The following is an 18,162-nucleotide window of genomic DNA, read 5'->3' on the forward strand; positions in this document are numbered from 1 at the left end:
AATGGGGTGTCCCGTGAGGGAGCAGTGCCTTACCCTACCGGTGTGGATGAAGCTCTTAGTGCTCCCGGAGTACTGAACGCATGATGACTCGTGCCCATCGACCTTCACTGACGTTGACGCAGTTGCGAGGTTGTGCGATGGGGACTGGTCGATCGTGATGGAGGCAAAACGAGGCTGGTCGGCGGCGGTTGCAGGTTATGAGCGGCCAGATGAGGTGCCTGACGAGCAGGACTCCTGAGGCGGGGAAGGTGGCGGCACCCACGGGCTGCACGTGTTGCGAGGCGAGCAAGATGGTGAGCAATATGGTGGCGCCCATGGGCCGCATGTGGTCTGAGGCGAGGAAGATGGCTGCACCCACGGGTCGCAAGTGGGGGGTGCAGGGACAATAGCGGCGATTGAGCGGGCATGGCACACAGCAGCGAAATGTCCTTTCTTCCCGCAGGCCTTGCAGAGCGCGCACCACACCGGGCAGCGCTGTCGGGGATGTTTTGTCTGTCCGCAGAAGTAGCACTTGGGTCCCCTGGGGTTTGTTGGCTGCCGCGCGGCGCAGGCCTGGGGTTGGCTGGGAACGGCCGCTGGTGGGGTCTACGATGGAGTGTTCGCTGGTGGGATCCACGATGCCCAGGAGGAGTGGGCCATGCAGTCGGGGGCATACGCCTGTACATTGCGGGAGGCGACCGTGAGTGGGATCGCTAGCTTCTTGGTCGCCACAAGGTCAAGGGTAGCCCCTTCTAAGAGGCGCTGGTGGATGTAAGCGGACCCTATGCCAGTAACGAATCCGTCTCTAATTAGAAGTTCAGAATGTTCAACGGCTGAAACGGCCTGGCAATCGCAGTCCCTCGCCAGGGCGTGTAGGGAACGCCAGAAATCTTCCACAGACTCACCGGGGAGTTGATGCCGCATTGACAGGCGGTGCCTGGCGTAGACTTTGTTGGTCTGCTGAGCGTAGTTCTCCTTCAGTAGCGCCATGGCCTCAGCGTAGGTTGTCGCATCCCGGATGAGGGGAAAGATATCGGAGCTCAGCCGCGTGTAAAGGATCTGGAGCTTCTGTGCCTCTGAGGGTGGTTCTGTCGCAGATCCGATGTATGCTTCAAAGCAAGCTAGTCAGTGTGCGAAGGCCGACTTGGGGTTGTCTGCTTGAGGGTGCAGCTGCAGGCAATCAGGCTTGATGCGGAGATCCATCGTTGTAAAATCTCTGCGTAATAAATTGATGCATTATCAATTACAACGAGACGAGAGTCGAGTGTAATCGAGGCTTTATTAAGCAGAGTTGTGTTGCCTCCCACAGCTGTTGCTGAAATGGCTGCAGCTCAGAGAGCCATTTATAGTCCGCCTACTGGGCGGAGCCAGCAGGCAGCGATCTACCCCCATACCTGTAGCACAGGGTCTTACCATAATACACCTTATATACGATATATACAATACAATACAACAGTGGTGACTACCATACAATACTGCATCTCACCTCCAAAAAATTGCCCACAGGTGTGGTGATAATCTATAGAACAGATGGGAAACTGTTTTGCCTACGCTGCCTGCAATCCAAAACCAAAATCACTCTGACCTCAATCATGGAGATTCAGCATGTAGATGACACCTGTGTACAAGCTCACTCAGAAATTAAACTCCAGGTCATTGTGGAGTCGTTCTGCGAAGCACATGGAAAATGGTCTTCTCATTAAATGCCCGGAAAACTTAGGTCCTCTTCCAACTAACTCCCACAGCACAAAACCTCCCCAGACGCCTATATGTTTCAGAGAATCAGAAGCTACAGAACCATCTCAAAGTCCCAGAGAAGTACCACCAGCAATGCCTTCGCAAGATCCTCCAACTATAGTTTCAAGAAAGATGGTTCAACAGCAGCGCTCTCTCCTAGCCAACATGCCCAGCATTGAGGCGTTAATTACTCAAAAATCAGCTCAGTTGTGCAGAACTCGTTGCCCTTTATGCCTGGCACCAGGCTCCTGCAGCTCTACTTGGAAATATATCATGGCAGAAGACTCCCAGAACAGTGGAAACAGTGTAGAGGTATCTTCAAAGAGGTCAAGCATCTCAGCCAACTCATGGGAGGCTCTGGCTTATGACTGGCCATTTGGGGAAGTAATCACATTGAGGGAATGCACAAAGCTCCAAATAACATATCTACCCAACCCTTTAAGTACAGCCTGCGTGGCATGTGGCAGGGTCTGCCACTCATATATTGGAGTTATCAGCAACCTCAGTACCCATTTAACTAGAGTGAAAGCAAGACCCCTCGCTCCCAAGATATTGGGAGTGAGGGAATGTGGTTATGATTAGAACCTTGTTCACTTGAGCAGAGAAAGTTAAGGGCAATGAAAATTCAATAGTTGTTGGAAAAGTTACATCGTAAAAGATTATTTGCAATGGCCTTGGAATTGGTAACAATGTTGCATACGCTTAGGCTTAAAGCTAGAAGTTTAAAGGGGAATTTTGAATGATTTTTGAAATACAAAGGGTTATTACAATATGCAATAATACAGTAAATTGTTATTGAACTCAAGCCAATTATAACTTTTAGAAGGGAATTAAATAAATACTTGTTTAGGGTACAAATACATCAAGGTAAGTGGAATTGGAGTAAATAGCTGTGATGTAGAACTAGCAGAAATACAAACAAAATGGACTGGCTGAATGTTTATATACTGCAATGTATGGAATCAAGATCAGTCATGTTAGAAGTGGGGAGATGTAACAGATTAGCAGACTACCCTTTCACTTCTAGTACATGGGTTTGAATTCAATCAAGACGACTGGGATGAAAATCAACCTCATTTAGACAGGTGGCTTCACAGCACCAGGATCCCAGGTTCGATTCCCCGCTGGGTCACTATCTGTGCGGAGTCTGTACGTTCTCCCCGTTTCTACGTGAGTTTCCTCCGGGTGCTCCGGTTTCCTCCCACAGTCCAAAGATGTGCAGGTTAGGTGGATTGGCCATGATAAATTGCCCTTAGTGTCCAAAAAGGTTAGGAGGGGTATTGGGTTATGGGGATAGGGTGGAAGTGAGGGCTTAACTGGGTTGGTGCAGACTCGATGGGCCAAATTGCCTCCTTCTGCAGTGTGTTCTATGCTTTTTATACAGTTGGGAGACAAAAACAGTCAATTTAGTAGTACTTGGTACTAAAGTGCAATCTGTGCACAGAAACTAATTGTATAGATGTATTGGGTAACACATCGATCACTTTGTCAAGTAAGTGTTGGAGGATAATTTTTTAGAACATACAAATTAAATTTAGTTGAAGATTAATAGAATGTTATCAATGTACTGAAAAGATGTGCAGCTTTAAAGAGCTTTAATAGATTGCTTATTTTTCACTTTTGGTCACCAAACATGATTAAACTAAAGACAATTAATACTGGGATTGAAAAAAAAGCAGTACACATTTTGAAGGACAAAGATGCTTAAGTACTTTATGCTGATCTGCATTTTGTTGGTTTGTACTCGATACAAGCTAGAAAATATGTTTCTCATATAGACATATTTTGTAACCAAATCTGGTGAAGTCACACACTACATTGTGTCTAACTTTAAAATTATGAATGGATTGTGGTGCATTGATTTAAAGGGACCTTCAATGATATGCCTGGATTTTGTGTTGAGCGACAAAGAGACTGCCCTTGCTGCTGATTTTAGAGAATGCTGCCATCAGAGAACATTCTTTCCCCTTATTCCAATGTCACTTTCAATCTGGAGTAATTTATAGGCAATCTGTAGCATCCAGCAACAGTGATGTCTTCAAGCAGGCTGAGGAACCAATGGGATTGAAACATTCTCACAGACTGCAAACCAGGAAGTAAAAGGCAAAGGTAAAATATTATAATTTCATGTTCAATCATTTTACAGAGGCAAAATAGAGAGTGAGATTTAGGCATTGGATTAAGGTAGAAGCTGAGATATCAAAACATACTTTAAAAAGTAAAATAACAGTAGTTGTATATTCTTTTAAAAGTCTAGTAATTGTTATCCTGGAATGTAGGGACTAACACTACACATTTATAAAATTAGTTATTGGGAGCAGCGAGATTGTTCATCAGTAATTATGACTTTGTATGCTGTTAAGAACTCAATTACACATCATTCACCAAGGTTTCATTTTCTAGGATTTTTACAGTGAGAATAAGACACAAAACATTGAATTTTGTTTCAAACCATTGATTCTGTACTGATTGTATCTGGGAACAGAGCAACAGCAAACCCTGTGGAGAAGGAGGGTATCATTGTGAACAACTTCTTGATTTACATTTTTACCATGTTAATGTGAATGCCAGGGCTGAAATCTTAACATCACACTGTGGATCCAGACATTGCAACCAAATGTAGACCTGAGCCTATGGGGATAGTCATCAGGACTGTGGGGGGCAGTTTTACCAGTAGAGTCCAACTAAGAGGCTGTCACCAGGACCACAGCAAAATTAAGGATGGTGGCACACCTCACTGAGCTGACAGCCCAAACAAAGAGATATAAGATTCACATCACACAAGTGCCAGGCAATAACCATCTCCAACAAGAGGGAATCTAATCATCTCCCTTCATCATTCAATGGCTTTCTCACAACTGAATACCCCACCATCAACATTAAGGGTTTGTCATTGACCAGAAACTTAATTGGACCAGCCATATAAACAATGTGGCTACAAGAGCAGGTCAGAGGCTTGGAATTCTGTGAAGAGTAACTCACACTATGATTCCCCAAAGCCTGCCACCATCCATAGGTGTTACAACACCCTGGGCTAGTGCGCAGTCAATTCCAGTCCCACTTGGCCTGTAGTTACAACACAATTAAATGAACCAATGATTCTGAGAAAAATACCTGAAGTCTTTGGCCCTTGGCTACCCAATAATTACAGTCACCAGGTTTGTAAATGTAAATACAATTAAGTTTATTAATAACAGTAACAATAATTATATATGCAGCAAATACAATAGGTTAACTGTTATCTAATTCCTAACCCCACTTTAACGTTCCCCCACCCTCTACACAAACACACAAGACAGATATACACAGAGGGGAGGAGAGGGGTGAAAATAATAAATAAAAGAAAAAATAGTCTTTGTTTCAGATAGTTGTCTTTAAGCAGACTGTAGATTCATTCAGGTCTTTGCAGTTTCAGAAATACAGAACTCACAGCCTTCCTGGCGAGAGAGAGAGATGAGCAGGTCTTTCCCCATAGTGACCAAGATTCAAACTGAACTTTCCCTGGCTCTGAGCTGGGCAGGGCACAATCACCACCTGTTACTGTGCAGAATACAGCCTTTTGGCCACCAAAGTATGAGTCTTGCTGTTCAAATTTAGCGGCACCATACACCATGTAGGAAATCATAGGATCATAGAATTTACAGTGCAGAAGGAGGCCATTCAGTCCATCAAGTCTGCACCAGCCCTTGGATAAGGGCACCCTACTTAGGCCCATGCCTCCACCCTATCCCTATAACCCCATCTAACTTTTTGGATACTAAGGGGCAATTTAGCGTGGCCAATCCAACTAACTTGCACATCTTTGGACTGTTGCAGGAAACCCACGCAGACATGGGGAGAAAGTGTAAATTACACACAGACAGCCACCCGAGCCTGGAATTGAACCATGGGTCCATGGCGCTGTGAGGCAGCAGTGCTAACCACTGTGCCACTGTGATGTCCCACAGAACTGCTTGAATTCCTCCTTCTCTCTGCTGCTTGACTTAAAGATACATATCCATAAGCATCTATGGATCAAAAATGGTAACTGTCGGAACACTTCCAAGGCCTGAATATTGAGCCAACTTTTACGTGGGGTTCCTTCATAATTATGGCTCAGTTTAATACACAGCTAAGCAGACACACACCAACCTGGTTAAGATGACTTTATTATTCCAAGCTTCGTTCATGTACACGGAGAAAGATCTGGATAAATGCCACAATCAATCTGGCTAATGCTGATAGAAACACACCAATTATCGCGTTTTCCAAAATTAAATAGCCCACCCCAGCTGGACGTGGTCCAATCTTTGGAGCTGTCACTTCTATATTATCAAGTAAAATTTACTTTAAACAAAATGATGACTTGTGATCAGCTCATGATTTAACCCCATCCTGTCACCTGTTGTTTACAAGGATCCAAGTTGCTTTTCTGACATTCCCAACCTACGTATCGCATTCAGTTCCTGTCCACCTCATTTTTCATCCAGGACAGGATGCCAAAGCCGGTTTCCTCTTCACACCATAGATTGTTTGAGACAGGATATTGGGGGCAGCGATAAAAACTGTATACTGAGTTGTTTGTGTAATTTTCTGACCACACAATCCCATTTGTCTCAAAAACATGGGCAAGCTAGCTAGCTTAAATCCCATCATGCATTTGTTCATGGGATGTTGCTGGCGTTGCTGGCTTGGTAATAATTTATTGCCTATCCCTGAATGTATTTAAGAGTCAACCACATTGCTGTCGATCTGGAGTCACATGTAGGCCAGACTGGGTAAGGACAGCAGATTTCCTTCCCTACAGGGCATCAGTGAATCTATGACAATTGACAATGGTTTCATGGTCATTTTTAGGCTTTTCATTCCAAATTTGTTTATTGAATTCAAACTTCACCATCTGCCATGGTGGAATTCAGACCCGTATACCCAGAGCGTGACTCTGGGTCTCTGGATTACGACACTACCACTACACATTGCCTGCCCATAGTACTTGCCAATTGCCTGGAGGAGTCCAGTTCCAACAACACTCAAGAAGTTCCACATCAACCTGGACAAAGCAGCCCATTTGCTTGGCAGCCCATCTACCAACATAAACATTCATTTCCACCACAGTGCCAGCAGTGTGTATCATATGCAAGATGCACAGCAGCAACTCACCAAGCCTCCTTCAATAGCACCTTCCAAAAGTGTGACTTCTATCACCTAGAAAGATAAGGGCAGCAGACGCATTGCGGGGCGGGGGGGGGGGGGGGGGGGGGGGGGGGGGGGGGGGGGGGGGGGAGGGGGGGGGGGGAGAGTCCCACCTGAAGACCCACCCCCAAGTTATAAATCGTTCTGAATTGGAACAATATCATCGTTCTTCACTGTCACTGGGACTAGAAATCCCTTCTGAATAGCACTGCAGCTGTGCCTATAGCAGTGGTTCAAGAACACTGCCTACTTTCTACAAGGTAATTAGGGATGGGCAATAAATGTTGGCCTTGACAGTGACACCTAAATTCCAAGAATTAATTTTAAAAAGCCTTGGCAGTGCCTCCAAAGAAGCTTCAGGAAGAAAGAAGGGCACCTCCATGTTGAGACGCCATGGAGGGCCAGTAAATCTGCAATGAATGCGCTTGGGCCAGACATGCAGCTTCTAGCGATTGGAAGGGTGAACCCCATAATGGCGACGTTAGAGCCTTGGGGTGGTCACTGCCACAGGGAGGCTGCTCATGTCCATGAGGGGTGGGGAGGACATGGCAATGTTCTCCAGAAAAGAAGGCTCTCCCTGGGAGTCTGCCCAAATGCAGCTGGTGTACCCACAATGCAGTACATGGTCATTCTGAGGCTTGTTAGTAACCAGTGGCTGGATAAAACTTGTTTAATTTTTTATACTAGTTTTGTATGGCACCATCTCACAGAGGATACAAAAGTTTACAGGTGATACAAAGTTGGGTGGGAGGGTGGGTTATGAGGAAGATGCAGAGATAATTCAGTGGGATTTGGACAGGCTGAGTGAGTGGGCACATGCATGGCAGGTGCAGTACAATGTGGATAAATGTGAGGTTATCTGCTTTGGTAGCAAAAATAGGAAGGCGAATTATTATCTAAATGGGTGTAAATAGAGAGAGGTGGATACTCAGCCAGACCTTAGTGTCCTTGTGCATCAGTTGCTGAAAGTAATCGGGCAGGTACAGTAGGCAGTAAAGGCAGCAAATGGTATGTTGGCTTTCATGGAGAGAAGATTTGAGTGTAGGAATAGGGAGCTTTTTCTGCAATTGTAAAGGGCATTGGTGCAGTTCTGGTGTCCTTATCTGAGGATGGATGTTCTTGCTATGGTGGGAGTGCTGCAAATGTTTATTAGGCTGATTCCTGGGATGGTGGGACTGTCATATGAGGAGAGACTAAGTCGGTTCGGATTATATTAATTGGAGTTGGGAAGAGTGAGAGCGGATCTCATAGAAACTATAAAAGTCTAACAGGATTAGACAGGGTAGGTTCAGAAGAATATTCCTGATGGTGGGGGGTCCAGAACTAGGGGTCATAGTTTGAGAATAGGGGTAAACCTTTTAGGACTGATGTGGAGATGCTGGCGTTGGACTTTGGTGGGCACAGTAAGTAGTATTACAATACCAGGTTGTTTCGAATCACCAGCTTTCAGAGCACAGTTCCTTCATCGGTGAGTGAAGAGGTGGGTTCCACAACCTATACAGACAAAGTCAATTATGTAAGATGATACTTTGAATGTGAGTTTTGCACGTAATTAAGTCTTTACAGGTCCTGATGGAGTGGCTGGAGAGAAGGATAATCCCAGGTTAAAGAGGTGTGAATTGTCTCAAGCCAGGACAGTTGGTAGGATTTTGCAAGTACAGGCCAGATGGTGGGGAGGGGGGGGGGGGGGGAATGAATGTAATGAGACATGAATCCAAGATCCCGGTTGAGGAACGTACATGCGGAACTTGACGAACAGTTTCTACTCAATGACTCTGCTTTGTCGCGCGTCCTGGAGGTCACCTTGGAGAATGCTTACCCGCAGTGTTCTAGAAGGCAACCTTCAGGACGCGTGACAATGGAGAATCGCCAAGCAGGGAGATTGGATTCATGTCTCGTTACATTCACCCATCTTGCATCATTTGACCTTGTCTACATATGTTGTTGTGGAACCCACATCTTCACTCACCTGATCAAGGAGCTGCACTCTGGAAGATAGTGATTCAAAATAAACCTGTTAAACTTTAGCCTGGTGTTGTCAGACTTCTTGGGCGCGATTCTCCGCCCCCCACGACGGGTCGGAGAATAGCGGGAGGGCCTTCCCGACATTTTTCCCGACCTCCCGCTATTCCCCCCCCCCCCCCCCCCCCCCCCCCCCCACGGCCGCCCCACGACACGAATCGCTGCTCGCCGTTTTTTTACGGTGAGCAGCAATTCTCCCCTATCCGATGGGCTGATTTCCCAGGCCTTTATGGCCGTTTTCACGAACCCCAACACACCTGCTCTCACAGTTCGTGAAAACGGCCGCAAAGTGCCGTTCTCGAGAACCATGGCACCGATTGGCACGGCCGCACCACGGGTCCGAACCCCGCGCACTCTTTGTTTCTCCGCCGCCCCGCTGGATCAGTCCACGGGGCGGCTGAGGGGCATAACGCATGCGCGAGTTTCACGCATATGCATGATGACGTCATCTGCGCATGCGCGGGTTGGAGCCGTCCAATCCGCGCATGCGCGGCTGACGCCATCGTGCGCATCAGCCGCCGTTACCCTTGGCGAAGTCCGCTAAGCCTGCGATGCCGAGGTTCACGGGGCCCCGCTGCTAGCCCCGACCAGGGAGCAGAATCGGGTCCCGTGAGAGGGCGCGGAGGCTGCCGTGAAACACGGCCAGTTTCACGGCAGCCTTCACGACTCTCCGCATTTGCGGAGAATCGCACCCCTTACTTTTAGGACTGAGGTGAGGAGAAATTTCTTTACCCAGAGAGTGGTGAATCTGTGGAATTCACTGCCACAAAAAGTAGTTGAGACCAAAACATTGTGTAATTTCCAGAAGGAATTCGATATAGCTCTTGGGGCTAAAGGAATCAAGGAACATGGGGGAAAGGCGAGATCAGAGTTTGGACTTGATGATCAGCCATGATCATAATGAATGGCAGAGCAGACTCGAAGGGCCGAATGGCCTCCTCCAGCATTTATTTTCAATGTATATTTCTATGTATCCGGAAAATCTTGCACAGTAAATTATCTTACAGCCAATACAAAACAAAAGTCTACCTATAAAATGTCTATTTAAGTCTCATATTATAAATAATTTTTGACTGTCCTCAAGAAAAGTTACCATCAACACTTTAATAAAGACAATATATAGAAGGCTTAGATTGTGAATGCACAAATGGAGTGTGGTTGAGTGGTTATTTTGCTGCACTGACAATGCACAGGTTTAACTAAGAATCCAAGCTAAAAATAGGATAGTTTGAGAATTTGAATTCAGTTAAAAGCAGTACAAAATACAACACGATTATCAGTAAAAGGAACCAGTAGTTATCTCTTTGTTGTACAAGTCCAACTAGTTTGCTCATGTACTTCTGACCATCGTGACCTACTCTGGCTTATGTGTGGCTTACATCAATAGAGTATAGTTAACTCTGATGTGGCCTCCTAAGCCACCTAACTTTATCACCACATTCTCAGGGCAATTAGGGATGGCTATTAAATGCCAGTCTTGACAGTTATCATCCCAATTAAAAATAATGAATTAATAATCTTTTATTAAAATAGTCAAAAAAGATCCAATTAATTGATGTATTTTCTCTCTCTATAGAGCTCAATGGGAAATTGCATCTTTGCAGGAAGAACTTCGGTAACATTTTACATACCTCTGCTATTTTACAGACATATTTCTAACATTCGTGCCTCATATCAGCCCGTCAAAAGCTGGAGGCCACTCTTCTAAAAGCCAAGTAAAATCTAAAATGCTTATTGATTTTTCATGTTTTTTGTTCACTTACCAAGAATTGCGACTACAATATTTTCCTTTAGGATTTCTATGGAACCCCTAGAGATGAAGTAGAGTGCAGTGAGTATATCCCCACTGTGAACCAATGTGTCACCGGGTGGAGCATGTGTGGTTTTAAACTTCATAGCCAGAGCTCGTAGGCAACCCTTACTGGCACCTTTGAATGCCTTGCAGTTCTGAAGTAATGCCTGGTTGAGGTGGAGACATATATCTGCCTGTAGACATTCAGGAAATCCCTTGAGGACCTAGTGGAAAAATTATACATTAGCAATTATGAATGGACACAGTCATTAATTCTAGTCAAAGAATTGTATCCTCAAATGTGATTATAAAAGTGACATTCCAGGCTACATTTTTTATGGTCAAATTTGAAGTAAATGCTGCAGTTATTAAAATGTTCTGAGGTAGTTTCCCAAGCTGTGCTTTATTTCAACTGTGACTTAAAAGCCTTTATCAGTTGAACGTTCATTTTGGAAAATCAATTACCTAAATAAAAATTATATTCAAGATTATCATTACTGAAATGTGAGCTGTGGGCAAATCTGATTTCAGTTTCCCTACACTTTGTTCTTTTTTACTTTTTTCAATTAAGCGGAAATTTAGTGTGGCCAATCCACCTACCCTGCACATCTTTGGGTTATGGGGGTGAGACCCATGCAGACACGGGTGAATTGCAAACTCCACACGGACAGTGACCCGGGGCCGGGATAGAACCTTGGTCCTCGGCACCGTGAGGCAGCAATGCTATCCACTGGGCCAACCATGATGCTCTTCCCTATACAATTTGTAATGGCTCTTGTGAAGTCCCTTGGATGTTGTTTTATTTTAAAGATGCTATAAAAATAGAAGATGTTGTTGTACACTTGGCTGTATTTTACCTCAGATTTAGGCATCATACGAAATACCCAAATAGTTATTTTTTAAATGAGTTAAACCATCTCAAAGAAATGATATTGGGTTTATCAGAACTCAAAGCAGAGATGATTTGAATATTTATATGAACGGAATTCGGAGATGTAGGAAGAAGAGATCTGTGAATGTGTCATTTGTAACATGTACATATAATGTAAACCAGCAGAAAGGAATAAAGTCTCCTTACTATTTTTAGCTTCAAATTTTCACAGCAGAAGTACAATAATTTAGAGGGTTTAATTTCCGCTGAAAAACTTAAACTTATTTCAAACAACTTCCACACTGCAAAATTAATCCACACTGAAGAACTTACTAATAATGCTTCTGTTTTCCCCAATTTAGTAGTTCAGTAGACAGCCACACTAATAGGAAAAATGAAGTTCCGGATTTTTGTTCAAAGCTGTTCGGCCACCAGATGGCACAAAGTGCATTGTTTATCACTGAACAGATTTTCTTCATAATACACTTACTTTACGAGGAGCAACAGATCTATTGACCAAGAGACACGACTCATGCAAAATAATATTGCCTTCACACGACTTTACAATAGCAATACTGCAGTGCTTATTTTGAACGTAATACTAATAAAAAGGTTAGAAGCTAAATTCTAAACAAAATAGATACATTTTCTAATAGTCAGAAAATAGTCTTGTGAAATGAATGTCATCTCATTACATGCTTGTTTGATGTGGCCTTGAATGCAAAAGTGGCACATTTATCCCGATAATTCTTTCAGAATGTTCTTGACTGTGTACAGTGATGCTACATGATGCAGAATGTTAGATTAAGAATTAAATTTACTTTTTGAGAATCTATATCATTCAATGAATTCTAAAATTTGGATACAGTATTCTGATCTATGCAATATAGGATAGTTGGAAAAAATACCAGCCAGTCCTAAACTGTACAAAAATTCATCACAAACTCCCAGGCATCTTGTGTGAATAGTCTTATACATGGAGTTATAAATAGTTCTAGTTGCCATGTTTCAATGCAAACAGCTGCAACCGTCACATTCATTTTCTAAATCTCTCCTTTTCTAGTCTGCAATATTCCGAGAAGATTTTTGTTTTGGCAAGTTATATTTTTAATCTCTTCAGTCTCTTTTTTTTCTGCTTCAGTTTTGTTTCTGCCTATTTTCATCAATTTTCAAAATTGCTCAATGTCATATTGCTATACAGTACCATGCACTGCAGAAACACTGGGTAAGATCAATCCTGTTTAATTTCAGAGACAGCTACAGTCAGAAACATTATATTAACAGCTGCTCCACTAAACGAATATTGTCAGTGGCTAAAAGCATGGCACTCGGCTGCTGGATGCATTCTGTGTTTCTGTTACCAATCTCTTTGTTCAAGAAGAGCTTTCCGTTTCAATACACATCCCTTGGCTCTCAAAATGCCTGATGTGATCAGTAATTGATCCAGGTGAGAAATATCAATTAATGTGTATCTCCACTCTGCCCAATGTAAATACAGAGTCTTTCCTGTTAAGGATAAAATTGATTTAAGGGGAGTATTTGCTCCTTCACCATCAAATATCCATGCCCTGCAATTTTTGCTTGGTGGAATGGTTGGATTAAAAAAATATGATTGCCTCCATGGATACCCTAATAAATTGCTTGTTATTGGTGGATCTGGAATTGGCATAATTTGATGATAACTCTATTCTCATACAATTTATATATTGCAGAATTCACCCAACCATAACCAGCCACAAGACTATTGAGATATGCCTTGCACACTGTATCAAACGTCAGAATATATTTTCTAAAAAAAATAAAATAAGTGGATAAGTTATTGGCAATTAACACACTTGCTGGAATTCTCCAGTCGCTACAATTCACTTTTCCTGCCGGCATGCACCCTGCCAGGCGGTGTGGGTTGGTTACAATGGGAAATCACATTGACAAGCAGCGGGAAGATGAAATCCCGTCGCCAGCGAATGGCACACAGCCGAGAAACATGGGGCTGGGTTGGGGGGGAGGGGGGGGGGGGGGCAGAAAATCCATCCCAAGGTTAGCACTTGCATAACTTCATCCTGCATTAGCATAAAGTAGGACTAATAAGAAAGGAAAGATTAAAATAATTCAATGCACATCTTATGAGCGGAATCTGACCAGAAAAATGGTAAAGTGACAGTCCCGGTGAGAAAAACGGAATAAGTGTCGACAGGATTTCTTATGGACTCTTGACCCTTTTAGAAAACAAAAGTGAGTGGGCATAGTTAATGCTGTCACTTGAGCAAGGCGGGGACTCTTGTGGGGCTCTCCTCCACAGCAGTCATTGCCAGCAGACCCCCCCCTCCCCCAATATCTGCTCTCCTCCACCACCCACCAAACATATATGTAGTCCCCCCCCCCCATGGGGCTCCAACTAGGGTCCTGCCCTGGCACTGCCCCTGGCACAGGTAGGCACTGCCATCTAAGCACTGCAAACCTGACACTGCCCACCCATACAAGGGGACAGGGCATCGGACATATCCTTCTACCCCCTCGGGGATATACTTACCTCTTTGCCCTTGGAAGGATCCCTTTGACTGGCTCATTCCTGGTCAGCCTTGGTGTAAATGATGCCAGCATGGGGCACGATTCGCCCCAAAAATGACCAAGTCTCACTTTGGGTGTGTTTTACGGGTGATTGCCGCCGGGAGTTTGGGCATGATACAGATCGATATTTACCCATACTTATGATGTGGAGACGCCGGCGTTGGACGGGGGTGGGCACAGTAAGAAGCCTTACAGCACCAGGTTAAAGTCCAACAGGTTTGTTTTGAATCACTAGCTTTTAGAGCGCAGCTCCCTCCTCAGGTTAATGAAGAGGTGGGTTCCAAAAACACATATACAGACAAAATTAAAGACGCTAGATGATACTTTGAATGCAAGTCTTTTCAGGTAATTAAATCTTTCCAGGTCCAGATGGAGCGACTGGAGAGAGGAATAATCACAGGTTAAAGCGGTGTGAATTGTCTCAAGCCAGGACAGTTGTTAGGATTTTGCAAGCCCAGGCCAGATAGTGGGGGGTGAATATAATGCGACATGAATCCAAGGTCCCAGTTGAGTCCATACTCATATGTGCGGAACTTGGCTATCAGTTTATGCTCGGCGATTCTGCGTTGTCGTGCATCCTGAAGGCCGCCTTGGAGAATGTTTAACCGAAGATCAGAGGCTGAATGCCCTTGAGTGCTGAAGTATTCCCTGATGGGAAGTGAACATTCCTGCCTGGCGATTGTCGCGCGATATCCATTCATCCGTTGTTGCAGCATCTGCATGGTCTTGCCAATGTACAACGCCTCGGGACATCCTCTCCTGCAGCGTATGAGGTAGACAATGTTGGCCGAGTCACACGAGTCTGTACTGCGTACCTGGTGGGTGGTGTTCTCATGTGGGTACAACATGGATACCACCATTGGGGCAGCACGGTAGCATGGTGGTTAGCATAAATGCTTCACAGCTCCAGGGTCCCAGGTTCGATTCCCGGCTGGGTCACTGTCTGTGTGGAGTCTGCACGTCCTCCCCGTGTGTGCGTGGGTTTCCTCCGGGTGCTCCGGTTTCCTCCCAAAGTCCAAAGATGTGCGGGTTAGGTGGATTGGTCATGCTAAATTGCCCGTAGTGTCAGGTTAATGGGGGGATTGTTGAGTTACGGGTATAGGGTGGATACATGGGTTTGAGTAGGGTGATCATTGCTCGGCACAACATCGAGGGCCGAAGGGCCTGTTCTGTGCTGTACTGTTCTATGTCTATGTCTATTACACATGAGAACAAATCTTCTTGTTTGGTTCCTTCTGATGGCACTCGTGAAAGTGTGCTTGCTGTTGTTTGATTCTTCCCTTGCACATACACTATGCTGGAGTCATATCTCATCAATCTTAGTCTGAACTACTGGATTCTGGAAGGCATGTTTGAAATTTCTTTCATGATCAGGAGGGTGATGAGGGAATTATGGCTGTTTCAATTTTGAAACGCAATCCCAAAGTCTAAAAATGTTTTGTATGCCCTTGTTGCTGCCAGTGTTTCTTTTTCCATCGTGGCATATCATTATTCTGTTTCTGTTAGTTATCTAGATACATAGTAGACTGTAGACTGGGCTTCAAATCTCTCTGCACTTGAAATAAAACTGTCCCCTAAACTTGTAGACAATGCATCTACTGTCAGTAAATTTTGGTAATAATGTGCCAAGATTTTAGAAGACATTAAACGTTGTTTAATCCTTTTGAAAACATTTTGCTGGTCCACATTCCAACACCACTTTTAACTCTGTCTCGATTGCTGTCTCAAGGGATTGAGACCTGTTAAATCTGATAGGAATCTGCTTACTTGGTTCAGCTTCCCAAGAAATCTTTGGTGCTCAGTTATGTTCCTGAGTTGTGGAAATTCTCTGATTACTTTTGTTTTTTGTGGAACAACTGTGATTCCAGTGGCTTGTACCATGTGATCTAGAAACTTGATCCTAGGTCTGGTGAACTCAGGCTTCTCAGTCAATGTTATGTCTGCATCCTGGAAGACTCTCAGAACTGCTCTGACTCTGTGATCATGCTTTTCCCTCATGGAGCCTTATATACGTATAGCATCCATGTAGCATATTATTCCTTCCATGCTTTAGTTCTCTGGAAATTTTTTAGATCTGGCGCTATACCAAAAGCAGTATTTTGAAACGGTAATGACTGAATGGTATTCTCAAAGTGGCGAACAATCTGAATTTCTTTGAGTTAAATCCGTGGAGATTCTTATAGAGCCATTTGACTTTGGGACTGCAACCATTCCTGAATACCATTTTGTTGGTATGGTGACTGCTGAGATATAACCCCTTGCTGCTGCAGCTTTTCAATTTCAGCCAGATTCTGTCCAGGAGTGGGTGAGGCGCTTTCTTTGATGTACAGAAACAAATTGATTTAGCATCAGCTCTTAGGGTGATATGTACTCAGTTTTTAGCTTCCCTTGGCCTGTAAACAACTTTGGAAGTTAATTTCAAAATGTACTGCTGCAATTTTCATTGGCAACTCCCTACCTGACCTGGACTGACCTAATTAATACTGCACTCCCGTATGCTTCACCCGATGCTGGTGTCTATGTATTTATTCACATTGTGTACCTTGTGTTGCCCTATTATATATTTTCTTTTCTTTTCATGTACTAAATGACTTGTTTGAGCTGCTCGTAGAAAAATATTTTTCACTGTACCTCGGTACACGTGACAATAAACAAATCCAATCCAATGCTTAAATAGACTAATTTCAGTCTTAGGCATGCATGCCTTTCTGCTTGGTATGGAGCACTCTTGATTTTGAATGACAGAGAGAGGTTTGCGGATTTCTCGGTCTTCATACTTCAGCTTTGCCATGAGTTTGGCCTATTAAAGTTGTCCTCTTGGACAATTTAATAAATGAAGGTTGTAATGTAATCTTTTTGAGCCATTTGACTTCATCTGATAAAACTGAAACCCCTGCTTCTGTGTCTATTTTTACTTCCGTGGGATGTCCATCCATTTCATGTTTAATACTCCAATACTTGTTTTCAGTATCATGTACATCCTGCTAGAAGGCTTATTCCTTTGCTTGGGTTCTTCCACTTCTTGTATGTCATCATGTTTTAAAATTTCCTCCCCCTTCTTGTAGGTTGCTAGCAGTTCCAAGTGCCAAACAGTTTTGAAATGGCCTATTTTTCCTCAGTTGTGGCACTCTGCTGGACATTCTTTTTGCTTATGTCGTTTGTTCCCACCACACTGAAGACATTTCAAAATGGCAGTTAGCATTCTTTTCCATGTTTTGCTGAGCTTAGGTGTGCATTTTGTTTTATAGTCTACAAACTGAATGGTCTCACTCAATCTCCACAATGGGACATTTCCTTCCCTGTGAACAAATACCTGATTTTGTTCCCTGATTTCCATTTGTCTCATCATCTGCATTGCTTTTACTATTGTTAAATCCTTCCTTGTTTGTAAGAGATCCAATGAAGCTTCATCCAAGACCCTGATTACGATTCCGTTGTGAATCAGTTCATTCTTAAAGATTCTGTATTCGCTACTCTCTGCCACCCTATTAAGATTGTTGTTGAATGAATCCATGCTTTCGCCTGCACTTTGCTTTATTTATTACATTCGGCCCATTCTATTATTAAATTTTTATGGATGCTGAAATAAGAGTTGAAGGTTTGCAGGTCTTCTTCATTATAATTTGATGTCTTGTCAACTCCCTGCTTTGCTATCATATTGTCAGCAATAGTTCCATCTGCATAAAGTAGTGTACTGATCTAGTCTTCCTGATCTTTCTTGTGCAATCATGGAACAATTATGTGCCTTTTTATCCAATTGTTCCAGTTCTGCCTTCTGAAATTATTCTGGGAGTGTGGATTCCATGCTTCTGCTAAGTCCTGGAATTGATCCTGCTTCTGTGCTGCCACTTGCTGCTTTGGACCTGTGATCACTGCTGTCCAGTCTCCTCATCGATGTTCAGCTTGTATCTGCAGTTCCAATGATATTCTGTCATCTTGGTGAATCTTGATCTTTTCCTTTCATGCCAGCCCTGTATCTTCTTTTTAAGGTTCACTGGATCTGTTACTCGCTGTCCCCAAG

At 43.8% G+C, this 18,162-nt stretch overlaps 1 protein-coding gene across 4 annotated transcripts in view; it reads right to left on the bottom strand.

The window, feature by feature from the left end:
- Window positions 1–18,162, bottom strand: part of LOC119961986 (potassium voltage-gated channel subfamily H member 7-like) — a 565,928-nt gene that overhangs the window by 51,151 nt on the left and 496,615 nt on the right. For 2 of the 4 annotated variants that reach the window (XM_038789679.1, XM_038789680.1), the window contains one exon: window positions 10,674–10,928. In XM_038789679.1, the coding sequence (XP_038645607.1) occupies window positions 10,674–10,928 (255 nt within the window). The remainder of the gene's footprint in view (window positions 1–10,673; window positions 10,929–18,162) is intronic. The other 2 variants (XM_038789678.1, XM_038789677.1) reach the window with 2 other exon arrangements.

Source organism: Scyliorhinus canicula, chromosome 2, assembly GCF_902713615.1.
Source record: "Scyliorhinus canicula chromosome 2, sScyCan1.1, whole genome shotgun sequence".
Lineage (NCBI taxonomy): Eukaryota > Metazoa > Chordata > Chondrichthyes > Carcharhiniformes > Scyliorhinidae > Scyliorhinus > Scyliorhinus canicula.